Genomic DNA, 14,263 nt, shown 5'->3' with positions numbered 1-14,263 from the left:
CTAAAAGACTAACATATGATTCAACTTAAATTAGGTCCTCAGAAAATACCCAGTAATGGCTATATATATATATATATACTGTGTGTGTGTGTGTGTGTGTGTGTGTGTGTCTGTGTGTCTGTGTGTGTGTATATATATATATATATATATATATATATATATATATATATATATATATATATATATATATATATATATATATATGTGTGTGTGTGTGTATGTATGTATGTATGTATGTATGTATTAAATATGCTTTGGCTTACCTCTTGTGGCGTGAACAAGGAAGTGCAGCTCTGAAAAAAATATACATTTCTGAGGCAAAAAACATAATCCAAAGAGGGAAGTTGTGAAAACAAAATCCAATACATTGCTTTCCCCTCATGAAATTGCATATGCATAAAGATGTTTAGAGAATGATAGATTGTCACATTAAAATTACGCTGAAGCTGCAAAGCTTTCATCAACATTAATATACACCGATGAGCCACAAAATTAAATCCACCTGACAAATATTGGTCGCCCTCATGTAATACATGTAACAGAATTTTACAGCATGTATTCTGTAATCTGTAGTGGAATACATTTCAAAAGTAACCCTCTCAACCCTGTCAGTATAGCATTCTGAGATGCTATTCTTCTCACCACAATTGTACAGAGCGGTTATCTGAGTTATCATAGACTTTGTCAGTTCTAACCAGTCTGGCCATTCTCTGTTGACCTCTCTCATCAATAAAGTGTTTCCATCCACAGAACTGCCACTCACTGGATGTTTTTTGTTTTTGGCACCTTGAGTAAATTCTAGACACTTCTGTGCATGAAAATCCCAGTAGATCAGCAGTTACAGAACCAGCCCGTCTGGCACCAACAATCCATGCGATTATCTAATCAGCCAATTGTGTGGCAGCAGTGCCGTTTTTAAAATCAAGCAGAAATGGGTCAGGAGCTTCAGTTAATGTTCACATAAACCATCAAAATGGGGGAAAAATGTGAGATAACCGCTCTGTACAATTGTGGTGAGAAGAATATCATCTCAGAATGCTATTCTGAGATGCGGGTTGGCGCTGTTTTGGCGGCACGAAGGGGACCTACACAATATTAGGCAGGTGGCTTTAATGTTGTGGCTGATCGGTGTACATTGAGATTGAACGCAAGTACCTTAGAGGTAGAGAAACGATTTTAAGCGTTTTATAAAGTTTCAAAAAATCTTTTTGTGGATAAAAGAGGGACTAGTATAATTCATAAAAATATACAAATATATAATGGGCCTAAATATAAAGATGCACTTCATTTTCAATGATAGTTCATTCTGCAAGCGTCCTCATGTTTGACATCCCATGTCCCATGATTCTTTGCGGGCGATGTGGGCAGAACTTCCGGTTTAGCGTAAACAGTCGTTATATTATGTACTAACGCAGCATTAAAAATGACGGAAACTTGAGAACAAATGATCACAGAATTATAGCGAGGCAATATTGTTCTTCCCCACCTATCTGTTAATGATTATGAGTTTGAGGATGATGGCTAAATATCACAAATAGAAGCATTTTAGTTATTTTGTTGAGTCTTTAGCCAGCGATGGAAGAACCTGAGCAGACTAACCTGAAAAGTTATGTAGCCTACTAGTGCCTTCACAGCTGTAAAGTTTGACATGTTTTCAGAACTGTAGATAATTATGGTTATTTTCAAGCATATATTGAGTCAAGTCAGAACCTGAAGAGTTTGTTTGGAGGTCCAGACAGCAAGATGCTCGTGTATTACAGGACTCAGAAGATGAGACTGTCATGCTGCCATTTTTCGGATAAAATACAGTTATTTTGTGGGAGATGACTGTGTAGTAAGCTCAATCTAGCTTTATAATTGTTAGTTTACATACATAATATCCATATCTAAATGCTATAACCTTTTAGTGTTGACTGAACAACTGATCCTGTTGATAGATTGAATTTATTGTTCTTGTGTAGGAAATAACGATGTATTAGCAGCCACACAATTAAATATACCATACAAAAAGAACTACATGCAATACAAATAAACATATAGGACATACATTATAAACATTGTACACATAAGTTCAATGTTCTCTGTAAAGCAACTATAAAACAGCATGTATTATTAAAAGCACTAGCTGTACAAATACATTTAATTGATACTGAATTAATGTCCACACTGTTTTCCAAATCACCTTTTCCCCTTAAGAGAGGACATGCACGTTCTGCAAAGACGCTCAAAAGAAAGTGAATTGCAGGCCTGTTCATGTCTCATCTAATAATTATGGACTTTCACTGTAGAATTGATCAATTTAGCATCACAGCATGAAAACAGTTGAAAACATCGTCACTACTCGCAGACAGTTCAGGTAAAACACTGTTCTTTTATATGCCATTTAAAAACACTGAATAGAAATGAACAAACTCTCAAAATGTCTAATGAACTTTCAGCACATGTACACACAACTGTTAGCACAATAATGCTATGGTTTATGTAATTCATTTGGCTCCATTTCTAGACGTCTACCAAAGCCGGACTGTAAAGGTGGATAATATGAGTAATCCCCACTGCTGACTTCTTGACAATAAAGTGAAAAGAGCACACAAACAAATTATTCCAAGCTTTTTTCAAACAGATGTTTCTATGTCAATCCTTCTGTAGGCAGCTGATGGAAGAAGCAGCATGGGACTGGAGCACTTTGCTTTGAGGGTGGTTTCTGATCATAACATTACTTGTTTTAGACAAAACTTTTCACTTGATTATTAGGATAACCATTAATTGCACACATTGTCCGGGAAATTTTTAAGACATCTTACAACATTTAAAAAGCAAGAATCTAACTGCAAGACACACAAGCAAGCAGTGACCGGCTACACACAAAACACCAACCAATTGCACTTCCGCCTGCCAAACGGAAATTCTGCCCATCTTGCGAAATACAGTGGACTCGCTGAGAATATTGTATGCCTACAGAAACTATTTAGCAGAGACGGGCCACTTCTAGTAAAATGAATGAGAGTAGTGATGTCCAGTTCGTGAACGAATCGTTCTTTTGAACCGGTTCTTTTTAGTGAACGAGTTGAACTAGTTGGACTGAATCGTTTGAAACAGTTTGCATCTCGATTCAACACTGATTCGCAAGTTACTCTATCTTAACCTGTCTCTCAGATGTGCCTGACACTCCGAATCAAAATGAGCCGATAACCGGGAGTAATATGATCCTAGAACTGGTGATATCTGCTTTTGCCAACTGTTCTTTGCAATGAGCTGCTCCAACCAGTTCACAAATCGGACTGAACGCTCGGGTCGCAACAGTTCTCGAGTCAACAGTACAATGAGTTGCTCGTAACAGCTCCCGAGTCAACAGTACAATGAGTTGCTCGTAACAGCCCTCGAGTCAACAGTACAATGAGTCGCTCGTAACAGCTCATGAGTCAACAGTACGAGTCGCTCGTAACAGCTCATGAGTCAACAGTACAATGAGTCGCTTGTAACAGCTCTCGAGTCAACAGTACATGTCGCTCGCAGCAGATCTCAAAGTCAACAGTACAATGAGTCTGCTCGTAACAGCTCCCGAGTCAACAGTACAATGAGTCTGCTCGTAACAGCTCCCGAGTCAACAGTACGAGTCGCTCGCAGCAGATCTCGAAGTCAACTATACAATGAATCTGCTCGTAACAGCTCTCGAGTCAACAGTACGAGTCGCTCGCAGCAGTTCTCGAGTCAACAGTAAAATGAGTCACTTGTAACAGCTCCCGAGTCAACAGTACAATGAGTCGCCCGCAGCAGTTCTCGAGTCAACAGTACAATGAGTCACTCGTAACAGCTCTCGAGTCAACAGTACGAGTCTGCTCGTAACAGCTCTCGAGTCAACAGTACAATGAGTCGCTCGTAACAGCTCTCCAGTCAACAGTACGAGTCACTCGCAGCAGTTTGCGAGTCACCAGTACAATGAACTGAGAATCGACTCTTTCGAACATAATACTGAAAACTGCTGATCAATGAGAAGCTGATGAGCATGCGTGAACCGAGGATTTGAATGAGGGGCGAAACGTTTCATTCGAGAGATGTAAACAAATTTTACTATTGAGTATTGTGCATGCAGATTATATCTGAAGTTGTGATGAGCTGGATCATGGTTTCTGTAAAAAAAGGGAGTTGATTAAGACTAGTTATCACTTTTTATGCTTTAAACACATGAAGAACATCCACGTTTGTGTATCAGTGTCAGTATTGGGTGCTTTAGGTGCAAAACTTTAATGTAGGATGTATTGTAAGATCACTGAATGAAACACTGATGACAATAAACACCTTTATTATTATAACTTAATTAAATAATATGTTATAATCAGCAATATGCCCTTACATATGGTTTTACTGAATGTGTTTCTGCGTGAATGACGTCATTACGTGATGACGTATATTAACTGGTGAATCGTTTTTTTTTTAACCAGTTCATTGAAACGAACCGTCCGAAAGAACCGGTTCGCGGAAAAGTATCGGAGTTACCATCATGGGAGAAATTGGAATGCTCAACCAAGGACTAAGGAGCTCTGAGCGCCCAACGGTCAACGGATGTAGAAAGGAAGTCCCGCCTTACAGTTAAAAGAGCCAATCACCTTTTAGATACAGACATCACCTGTCAATCAACTCTAGAAAGCGCGTGCGCATTAGCTATAAAAACTGGGAAAATTGCGTTTTTGGCGTAATATGAGGTTAAGAATCACAATTTATGATTCCAGTATTGTCAGATTTTATTGCTGATTTGAAATATGTTTTTTGATCATAATTACACCTGAATAATAACTCGTTTACTATAATTTTTACAGCCATTAATTTGAAAATACATAACATTAAGCCCTATCGAAGCTGACCAATAGAGAAACACCCAGGCTACTAGTCCCCGCCCACTCTATACAGCAGTTGCTTATGTAACAGATATTCTACCTAATTTCTACGTTTTCAGAATTGAAACTAATGAACCTGCTATATGTGACAGAAAAATAGGATTTAAAACTTTCACTCTCAGATGGACTGACATGAACAATTTACATTTCAACCACTTCAGCAGCTCGCCTGCCGAGCTTTAAGGTAAAGTTAGCAACATTTAAAAAGTTAATGTTAAAGATTTAGACCACAAGGGTCATCTATTGGCATTCAATCATACAATCTGTTAGACCATAAACATATGTAAAATGAATGTGCATGGAGAGTAAAACGTCTGACTGGAATAAGCCACTATGCCAAAGTTACTGTTGAGACTTTAAACATGCAGTTTTTCAGCAGTGTCACACTGGAGTGGTGTTGTTGAGACTGTTTGTTATATTGAATGTATTTTGAACTTGTGTTTTCATTTGATTTACCTTGATGAATAAAACTGTTTTTAGTTTAACTATTTTTTTTTTAAATTTTTTTTTTTAGGTTCCTTCATTTCCATCATGTTGGCTCCTGTTCTCCTTCTCCTCCTACATGCATCAGGAGGTTCCTCTATCTCCTGATGATCAGGGTAAACCTGTTGACTGATTTGTATATAAACTCATTTCTCATTTTAAATGGCCTGAAGGACTAAACATGCAGCATATTTAATCATAGTAGTCTACACAGTACAGCTTTGTCCATCATATATATATGTATATACAGTGTTTTTGTTTTGTTTTTGAACATATCTCATCTCATACATGACGCAGTGACAGCAGTGAACTGCAGTTTAACATGCTATACTTCAACTATTTTTTAAAATAATTTTCTAAATGTTTTATAATTAATGTACATACAGTTTTTATGATCTCATATTAATTAAATGCAACTGCACTGAATAATTAAAGTTTCTGAAATTGATTTGACACTGCAAGACTATTTAAGTGTAATGTCATGAAGATTAAAGGTGATTAAAAATTGTGAAAAACTTACAAGAAATAGTGACCAGTTATCAACCCCTTATATATATATTATTATTATTAATGTTGAAATGTTTAAAAATTTTCAATAAAGTTATATATGTTAGCATTAGTTAATGCTAACATATATAACTTTATTTTAAAAATGTATTACTATATTTTAGAGGTGTGGAAAATATAGATATGTTAAAATATCATAATATTTTTCCTTGTGATATTGTATCGATATTTGGACACTAAATATTGATATTATTATTGAAATTTTCCATCATGAATATTTACATTTTTCCACATTAATATTATGGTGATGGGGGGGGAAAAATTCTCTTTGCCAAATCGATCTAGGAATTCAACAACAGTCCCTTAGAAGGTGCAGTTATCATACTTTACACACAATCACCCTCCCTTACTAAAATGTGTTATGATTTTACAGTAGTAACAGTAGTATTTTGACAAAAATGTTAGTATCATATAAAACAGGCTAACGTTTTAGGTGAAATCTATCATACTTTTGTGTGTTGAAACTGTGTTGTAATAAATAATGTTTTTAAAGTGTTTAGGCTACTATTGTATTTATAAAAACTGTAATTAATTTTTAGAAAGTCAAGCTACATTGACCTAACCACAGAAATAGGGAGCCATTATGGTCTCATATGCTTATGGCTTTGCATTGTACATAGATATTAGGAAATAAACTGGCCTTGGTTTGTAAACTGGCACTTTTATATTAATTTAACAATGCATTTGGTGATTTGAATACAGTTCTCTTAAGTCTGATGAAGATGAATGAGAATCATTGAGTGAAATATTGCAATATATCGTAGTTTTGAATCACACACCAAAAATAAAGAACCGCAGTAATATCGTATTGTATCGTAAATATCGATATTATATCGTATCGCCAGTTACCTTGTGATTCCCACCCCTACTATATGTTGAAATTAACATTTACAGCATTTATTAATATTTGTTAAAGTATTGTTCATTGTTAACTAATTTTAACATATGGAACCTTGTACATGAACCTGTAAATTGTTACCAATATATTTTTATAAAGTTTTGTTGTAGCATTCTAGACATTGTTTATTTGTATGGCATATTTGTACATTGGATAAAAGGGACAGCAAAATGAGTAAATGTTTCTTACTGTATGTCCCACACACTATACTGATGTAAAGGGTCTCATGAGGAATTTTTCCTCTTTTTTTTGTCTCTCTTTACAGGTTTTACCTCTACAAGCTCGCGCACCCCCATAATGAGCCTGTAGAGGAGGGACTGAAGTATATGTTCATGGATGGAGAGAGTGAGGGATGGGTGGATAGCCAGACTTTAGTTAATGACCATCAAAGTGCTGTTGGGAAACAGTAGGGCCTTTATACAAGGTACAGTTCACCCTCCTTAATTATGCTATTATGAAAACACAATTTTCTAGTATAAAGCTATTTACTGATTAAATCACAAAAAAGCCCAGTTTCGCTTGAACTTGCTGTTCTTTGCAGAACATAAATTTGAATTAAAAATCATTTTCTTGTTGACAGATTTCAGGATCAGTTATTTTAGAGAAGCTTACTCTGCTTATCCACTTCTGTTGTCTGCATATTTTGCCCAATTTGGGTAACTATTAAAAACTTAGGCAGCATTTACACTGCAAAGCCTAATGTACAGATCTGATTTTTTATTATATATATATATATATATATATATATATATATATATATATATATATATATATTATTTTTATTTTTTATTTTATTTTATTTTTTTTTTGGATTTGTTTTTTCCGCCTTTATTGGTTAGTATAGTGGAGAGAGACCAGAAATGACTTTGGAAGAAAAGGGGGATCAGGAAAGGACCTCAAGCCAGTACTCAAACTCGGGTCAGCCGGGATGCTACCACAACATACTGTGTGTCAGAGCACTTTCCCAAAAGGCTACGGCTCAGATGACATAGTATCTGGGTTTTTTCCCCCATCTGTTTACATTCACTTTATACATAATCTACAGTGATTACATTTATACCCCGCCAGTGCCGCGCAGCCCCAAATTGATCTGCACTGCACTTTCAGTGGGTTGCACAAATAAATAGATCACACAATATCCTAAAAACTATCAAAAGACTCTAACTCAAAAGTATATTCTTGGCTTTATGTGCACATAACTATTTCACAATAAAAGAGGAAATTCATAAGATCACATGCTCCTCACAAGGCCTCAGATCTGCTTATTCATACTGTTATATTTGTTAAGGTTTAGCTTTGAGCAGTTAAGTTTTTTTCCAGGGTGGTGATGTTGGATATATCTTAACCACCAGAACAGAAGCACTTAGGAGATGCAAGCAGGACTTGTGGCCACACCAAATGTGCAGTTTTTACTGCTATTAACTGTTTAAGATTTTAATGAAACAAAGCACACATTTATTTACTGGATCCTGTTCATTTATACCTGTTTTATTTGTTCCAGGTGTTGTTCTGTTTGATAAGCAACAGGGCTTCTAGTTGGTCCAAAGCACGCCTCATTTCCCTCCTCCCAAAACGGAGGGGCGGTTTTCTTACCCCAGTTCTGGTATAAATAATGGACAGAACTTTATCTGTGTCACTTATCCTTTGGAGCAATTTCAGACCATAGGTATCCAATGCATTAAAAATAACTTTATTTATATAGCACCTTTTAGCAATTTAGCACAAAGTGCTTCACAAACCTTAAAATCAAAACACAATCAGTAAAACATAAGGTAAAAACAAAAAAATTCAAAGTAAAAAAAGCAGGTTTATACAAATGAGTTTTCAAAAGAGACTTAAAAACAGAAAATGATGGAGCAGATCTAAAATGCCAGGGCAGGCTGTTTTATAATCGTGGGGCCTTCACTACAAACGCTTTATCACCTTTTGTTTTGTATCTGGATCTTGGAACAGCCAACAGTTCACGACAAGAATATCTAAGAGATCTAACTGTTTCATAAGGTCTTAAAACTTCTGCTAAATAATCTGGCGCCAACTCGTGTAATGCCTTGTATGTAATTCATACAATCTTAAAATCAACCCTAAAATTATTTGGTAACCAATGAAAAGAAGCTAAAACTGGAGTAAATTGATTAAAAGAGGTTCATGTTAAAAGTCTAGCTGCAGCATTTTGCACTGATTGTAGCCATGCTAAAGTGCGTTGATTTAAACTACAGATGGTTGACTTGAAATTAGCCCTAAAAAGACACTGGGCTACATTTAAATGTATGAATGCCATTGCATTAGATAGCAACATATCAAAACAAATGGATTCATTTAAAAAATAAAATAAAAATAAAATAAGTATCACAAGCAATTTTCAGAAAAAGACATCTGTTAGGATTGAAATGTCGAAACAATAGATAAATTGTACAAAATTAGGTAGTGTGGTTGTCAAACGTTTGTGGAACATGTCTGCAGTTAATGCTGAGCTACACCTGTTGTTACTCTGCTAGGACACCTACAGTATGTGACCTTGTGGGTAACTGACTTAATATATTCACTAGAAATTCCCATGAGACCAGCTGGTTAAAAGTATATATAAAAATAGCCTAGTTCAGAAAAGGATATATTCCTGAGAAAAGCTCTGGCATCTTTTGAATTGTGAATAAAGATTTTCTAATGTATGTTTTAAAAATTTCACGTATTGGCAGATCATGGAAACATTGCTTGATGCAATGAAACACTTCTCACCTAACCTTTTCAATTTTCATACAGTATGCAATTTCTATAGACAAAGCATTTGTGGGATGCAGTTGTCATAGTTACGGTCATTAGAGTAATCTTTCTTACTGACACTGTAACCATAGTGACAGCACCACTCACTGTGCTGCTCCCTAGATCCATTCCATCTTGTGTTGTAAATCACTATCAAGTAGTAAAGTATATTATGGAAGCCCTGAACCACAAGGTGAAAAAAAAATTCTAGTGAATTCCTAGTGAATTTTTTTTTTTTTTAGGTGTCGTAGAGCCTTCCGGAGCCTACAGAGCCATTCAAAAGTTTGGGGTCACTTGACTGTAATGTTTCTTATGATCATAAAAACGTTTTGATCTAAAGACATGTGCTTAAATGTTTAAAATCAGTTTGGTAGATACAAGTATAATTATGCCAACATATACATTTATTTCATTACAAATCAAAATTTTTATAAATAAATAAAAAAAGTTTTTGAAATGGATGACTTGGACCAAATAATAAAGAAAAGCTGCCGATAAGTGCCCAACATAGATGGGAATTCCTTCAATACTGTTTAAAAAGCATCCCAGGGTGATACCTCAAGAAGTTGGTTGAGAAAATGTCAAGAGTACATGTCTGCAAATTCTAGGTAAAGGGTGACTACTTTGAAGATGCTAAAATGTAACACAGTTTTGATTTATTTTGGATGTTTTTTTTTTTTTTTTTGTTTTTCACCTTGCAGTTCAGGGCTTCTGTAGTATAGATTATAGAGCTATGAAATTAATGTATATAGTATTGCTCAGATCATTTGGTCTGGGAGAAAAAAAAATTGATCTCTGACTTTTACAAACTTTGATAACTTAATCTGAGCACAGTAAGCTACATCATTAAGATCTCTAGAGGAGACAGATAGATTACTTGGGCTTTTTCTCAGGAGAAACATCTGAGAAGTAGGAGACTTGAGCAAAAGTCTTCCTTTTATCTTATTGATGTTGTCCTGTAGAAAATATTAAGATATTAAAGAGATCTCCTTTGTAATTTTTCATTCATATGTGGCATGTAAATATCTTTCACAGGTGAGCAGTTGAAAATCAATCAGCCTCACATATACGACTGCAGTGTCCCTGATTCTCTGGTTGTTTCTGTGCCCGCTATGAGACAACTCTGTAAACACAAACTGGGCAGATGGGAAAACGTTTGCTCCTCTCCAGCCAATCGCAGCATTTCACTCCTCTCATTGGCTGGAACAGAGTTCATTAGCTTTGCAAAGGGTGCAGCTTTTGCCAATGGTAAGACTAATTTTTCATGTAATGCCACACTTTAATGCAAGAAAGTAAAATGTACATTGACCAATAGTTAAAACAATTGCTTTTTTTTTGTTTTTGTTTTTTTGTTTTTAAAACATCTGTTGTGGTCATGATGTTAAAGGTATAGAACATTAATAATTTGTAAATAATACAGCATTCCTCTTTGAAAGCTTTGTTAAAGTAATCATTGTTTCATTCATAATCAGACTTGTATCATTCCTGGGTGGCACCCACACTGAAGTCCGACCTGCTGGTGCAGTTCTGGCATCGCTCCACGGGCATCCTGCCCTCGGACTGCTCTCCAAACTGGGAAGTCTTGAACATAGATCTCATTTCCCCAGGCCAGCGTATCACTTTTAAGACCACACATGACCATTCGAAGTGGGCCATCAGTGCCGGCGACAGCCGCAAAGGAAGTAGGACATCTGGCGGATGGGTCTGTGTAGGAGATATCAACCGTGACGAGACGGAGGAGAAAAGAGGTGGAGGCACGGTGTGTCATCAGGATGCTGTGGTGTGGAAGGCCTATCGCTCTGCTGCACTACAGTGTGAGACCTGCAGCGGAGCAGTGCAAACATGCGATAAAGCCATTCAGTATTGCTAATGAACACATAAAAACCAAATTAATACAGAAAGACCACAGGTGTTTGTGTCGAATTGGTATGATTTTGATTAGGTAAGGTTAAAGAGACAGTAATTTTAATGTAAATGTAAATTTTTTTTAATAATCATTATTTACTCACAATTACTCACAAAAAAAGACTGACCGTATGTTGTTCCAAACTTGCGTGACATCTCCTTTTGTGTTTCATGCAAGATAGAATGTCATACAATATCAGGGTGAGTAAATAATGACAATTACATTTTTGGGGTGAACTGTCCCTTTAAAAGGCCTTTTTTAATATGTGTCTATTTGAAGGGACCCGTTTTTCACAACAGTTTTAATTAAATTATATGATGGTAATTCAGATAATGCAAATGCAATACTGTTAATGTATGATTAAAACTTTAAATCATCTCATGTCTCTCAAATCGAGCTGAACCTTTTGTAAATTTGTATTATAATATGGTACAGTGTTGTGTAATTGGGAATTGTTAATCTATGATTAGATAATTTAAATACAGAAGATAAAAGAATAAACATGTAGGGTATTAAAGCTGTAATTTTTTTCTTTGTAAACACTGAGATAGGTGAAACAGTTTATTTTATGTCAGGCCTAGTTTGGCCTCTCAAACAATTTCAGTTGGGAATTAGGTTGATGTGTCTAGTAGAGCATCATGTTTCTGTATAAGATTACATTGAGAACAAAATAAAAAGCACCTTGTGGTAATTTCAGTGCCTTTGCTATCCACAAATTTTGAGATGGTGAAAAATATGCTGAAATAGCTCAGACTGACCACAGAACCCTTCCAAAAATTACAAACTTAAACATTATACATGGTTTGCACTGTAAGATGAAAAGTTGAAGGCATTAATCAGTTCTTAAAGCTGTCAGTTGTATCAAAATTAAAGTTTAATACAAGAATAGGAGGTTTTGTAGTGCATAAACGAGTCAGAATACAGATCTGACGGTACAGGACTAAAGCCGCAACATGCTTTCTCTGCACAACACACCAGAAAAGCATTCGCAAAAGAGCTCCTGATAATAAGGCACTTTTAAAACGAGTGACCACAAACAAAGGCTGAAATGAAATGGAGAACACCCCTCTTCCTTGCTGTGAGCACTTGTATACCTCAGTCCTCATATAGACGTCAAGAGCGCACGAGTACGAGAGCGCAAGGTTCATCAGGGTCGAAAAACAGTGTAACATTTTGACCATGCAATTGCACATTCCTTTTTCTGGTTGATCATAACATCTTTGCATTTAAAGGTACAAAAATAATATCACAGGCACAGCTTTGTTGCATTTTCATTTTGTTTTTTAAAGTCATTCATTTTGGTTTAGGAAAACAGCCAGGCCTGGTGACCTGCAGTACATCCAACACTCTGTTGGCTCTGTACAAAAACGTAGTGAGTTGCCTACATAGGTAGCATTTTAAGGCCTCATAGGTGCACTTTTGAAACCACATTTATTCCAAAAGGTTGGCCCCATTATTAAATTACCTTCTATGGTACTTTCTTTCAGCTCAATTCTAAAGCATGTAATCCTTGTTCAGTTCAGTTAAAATATCCAAGACTGGGTCCGACGTGAGAAAAATAATGATACTTCTAATTAACTTAATATGGCAAAGTATAATCTTGTTCAATCAAATTTCTTTTTTTTTTTAAATATAATTTTAGCCAATATTTATATGAAATATGGATTCTTTTTAAATGCTTTATTAAAGTATTACGTTGTAAGCTTAGCAATAATGTCAAACTCTTAAAATGGACCATTTTACCCAATATTTATATGCGCCGTGTATTTTTATGCTTTATTAAAATATCACATCATGAGCTTAGCAACATGCTAACATCAAATTCTATTAAAATGGACCAGTCTAATTAAAAATGGAACATTTTACCCAATGTTTATATGTGTTAATCAGAGTATCATGTCATAAGCTATATGCTAATGTGAAAAATTGACCATATTACCTAATATTTATATGTGATATTTATATGTGCTGTGGATTTTTATGCTTATTAGAGTATTGCATCAACAGTTTAGCAACATGCTAATGGCAAACTCTATTTGTTTTGTTTTTTTTTTTTGTGGATTTTTTTTCCCCTTTTTCACCCAATTTGGAACGCCCAATTCCCAGTGTGCTTTTAAGTCCTCGTGGTTGCGTAGTGATTCACCTCAATCTGTGTGGCGGAGGATGAATCCCAGTTGCCTCTGCGTCTGAGACCGTCAACCTGTGTATCTTATCATGTGGCTTGTTGAGCACGCATGCCATCCACCACAGCATCTGCGCTCAACTCACCATGCGCCCCACCAAGAATGAACCACATTATAGCGGCCACGAGGAGGTTACCCCATGTGACTCTACCCTATCTAGCAACCGGGCCAATTTGGTTGCTTAGGAGACCTGGCTGGAGTCACTCAGCATGCCCTGGGATTCGAACTAGCGAACTCCAGGGGTGGTAGCCAGCGTATTTTACCACTGAGCTACCTAGGCCCCCTATTAATGTCAAACTCTATTAAAATGGACCTATCTAATTAAAAATGTATAATTTGAACCAATATTTTTATGTGCTATGGATTTTTATGCTTATTAGAGTATCGCATTGTGAGCTTAGCAATATGCTAACGTCAAACTCTATGAAAATTAACTGATCTAATTTAATAGATGGACCATATTTTACCCAATATTTATGTGTTATTGAGGTTAATGCTTATTAAAGTATCTCATCGTAAGCTTAGCAATGTGTTAATGTCAAACTCTATTAAAATCGATTGTGTCCAGATAGCG

The 14,263-nt window shown here is 35.8% G+C and overlaps 2 protein-coding genes across 5 annotated transcripts in view; one reads left to right on the top strand and one right to left on the bottom strand.

Annotated features, from left to right (window-relative positions):
- The first annotated feature begins 4,907 nt into the window (after window positions 1–4,907).
- On the top strand, window positions 4,908–13,339 carry LOC127453688 (deoxyribonuclease-2-alpha-like). Its single transcript, XM_051720273.1, has 5 exons — window positions 4,908–5,079; window positions 5,410–5,494; window positions 7,109–7,267; window positions 10,636–10,848; window positions 11,073–13,339. The coding sequence occupies exons 3-5, from the start codon at window positions 7,222–7,224 to the stop codon at window positions 11,468–11,470; spliced, it is 657 nt and encodes a 218-aa protein (XP_051576233.1). The 5' UTR covers window positions 4,908–5,079; window positions 5,410–5,494; window positions 7,109–7,221; the 3' UTR covers window positions 11,471–13,339.
- Window positions 11,284–14,263, bottom strand: part of LOC127453684 (ral guanine nucleotide dissociation stimulator-like 2) — a 40,506-nt gene continuing 37,526 nt past the window's right edge. For all 4 annotated transcript variants that reach the window (XM_051720259.1, XM_051720265.1, XM_051720264.1 and 1 more), the window contains one exon: window positions 11,284–11,421. In XM_051720259.1, coding sequence (XP_051576219.1) covers window positions 11,392–11,421 — 30 coding nt within the window. In that variant the 3' untranslated portion in view covers window positions 11,284–11,391. The remainder of the gene's footprint in view (window positions 11,422–14,263) is intronic.

Source organism: Myxocyprinus asiaticus, chromosome 16 (assembly GCF_019703515.2).
Source record: "Myxocyprinus asiaticus isolate MX2 ecotype Aquarium Trade chromosome 16, UBuf_Myxa_2, whole genome shotgun sequence".
Lineage (NCBI taxonomy): Eukaryota > Metazoa > Chordata > Actinopteri > Cypriniformes > Catostomidae > Myxocyprinus > Myxocyprinus asiaticus.
The sequence above is the reverse complement of the archived record's forward strand: the minus strand, read 5'-3'. Positions and strand labels throughout refer to the sequence as shown.

Excerpts from the sequence above, each read along its gene's own strand:
- LOC127453688 (XM_051720273.1), top strand. The coding sequence starts at position 7,222 with ATGACCATCAAAGTGCTGTTGGGAAACAGTAGGGCCTTTATACAAG. Across the intron at positions 7,268-10,635 it reads CAGTAGGGCCTTTATACAAG|GTGAGCAGTTGAAAATCAAT; the intron begins GTACAGTTCACC and ends TATCTTTCACAG. Across the intron at positions 10,849-11,072 it reads GGGTGCAGCTTTTGCCAATG|ACTTGTATCATTCCTGGGTG; the intron begins GTAAGACTAATT and ends ATTCATAATCAG.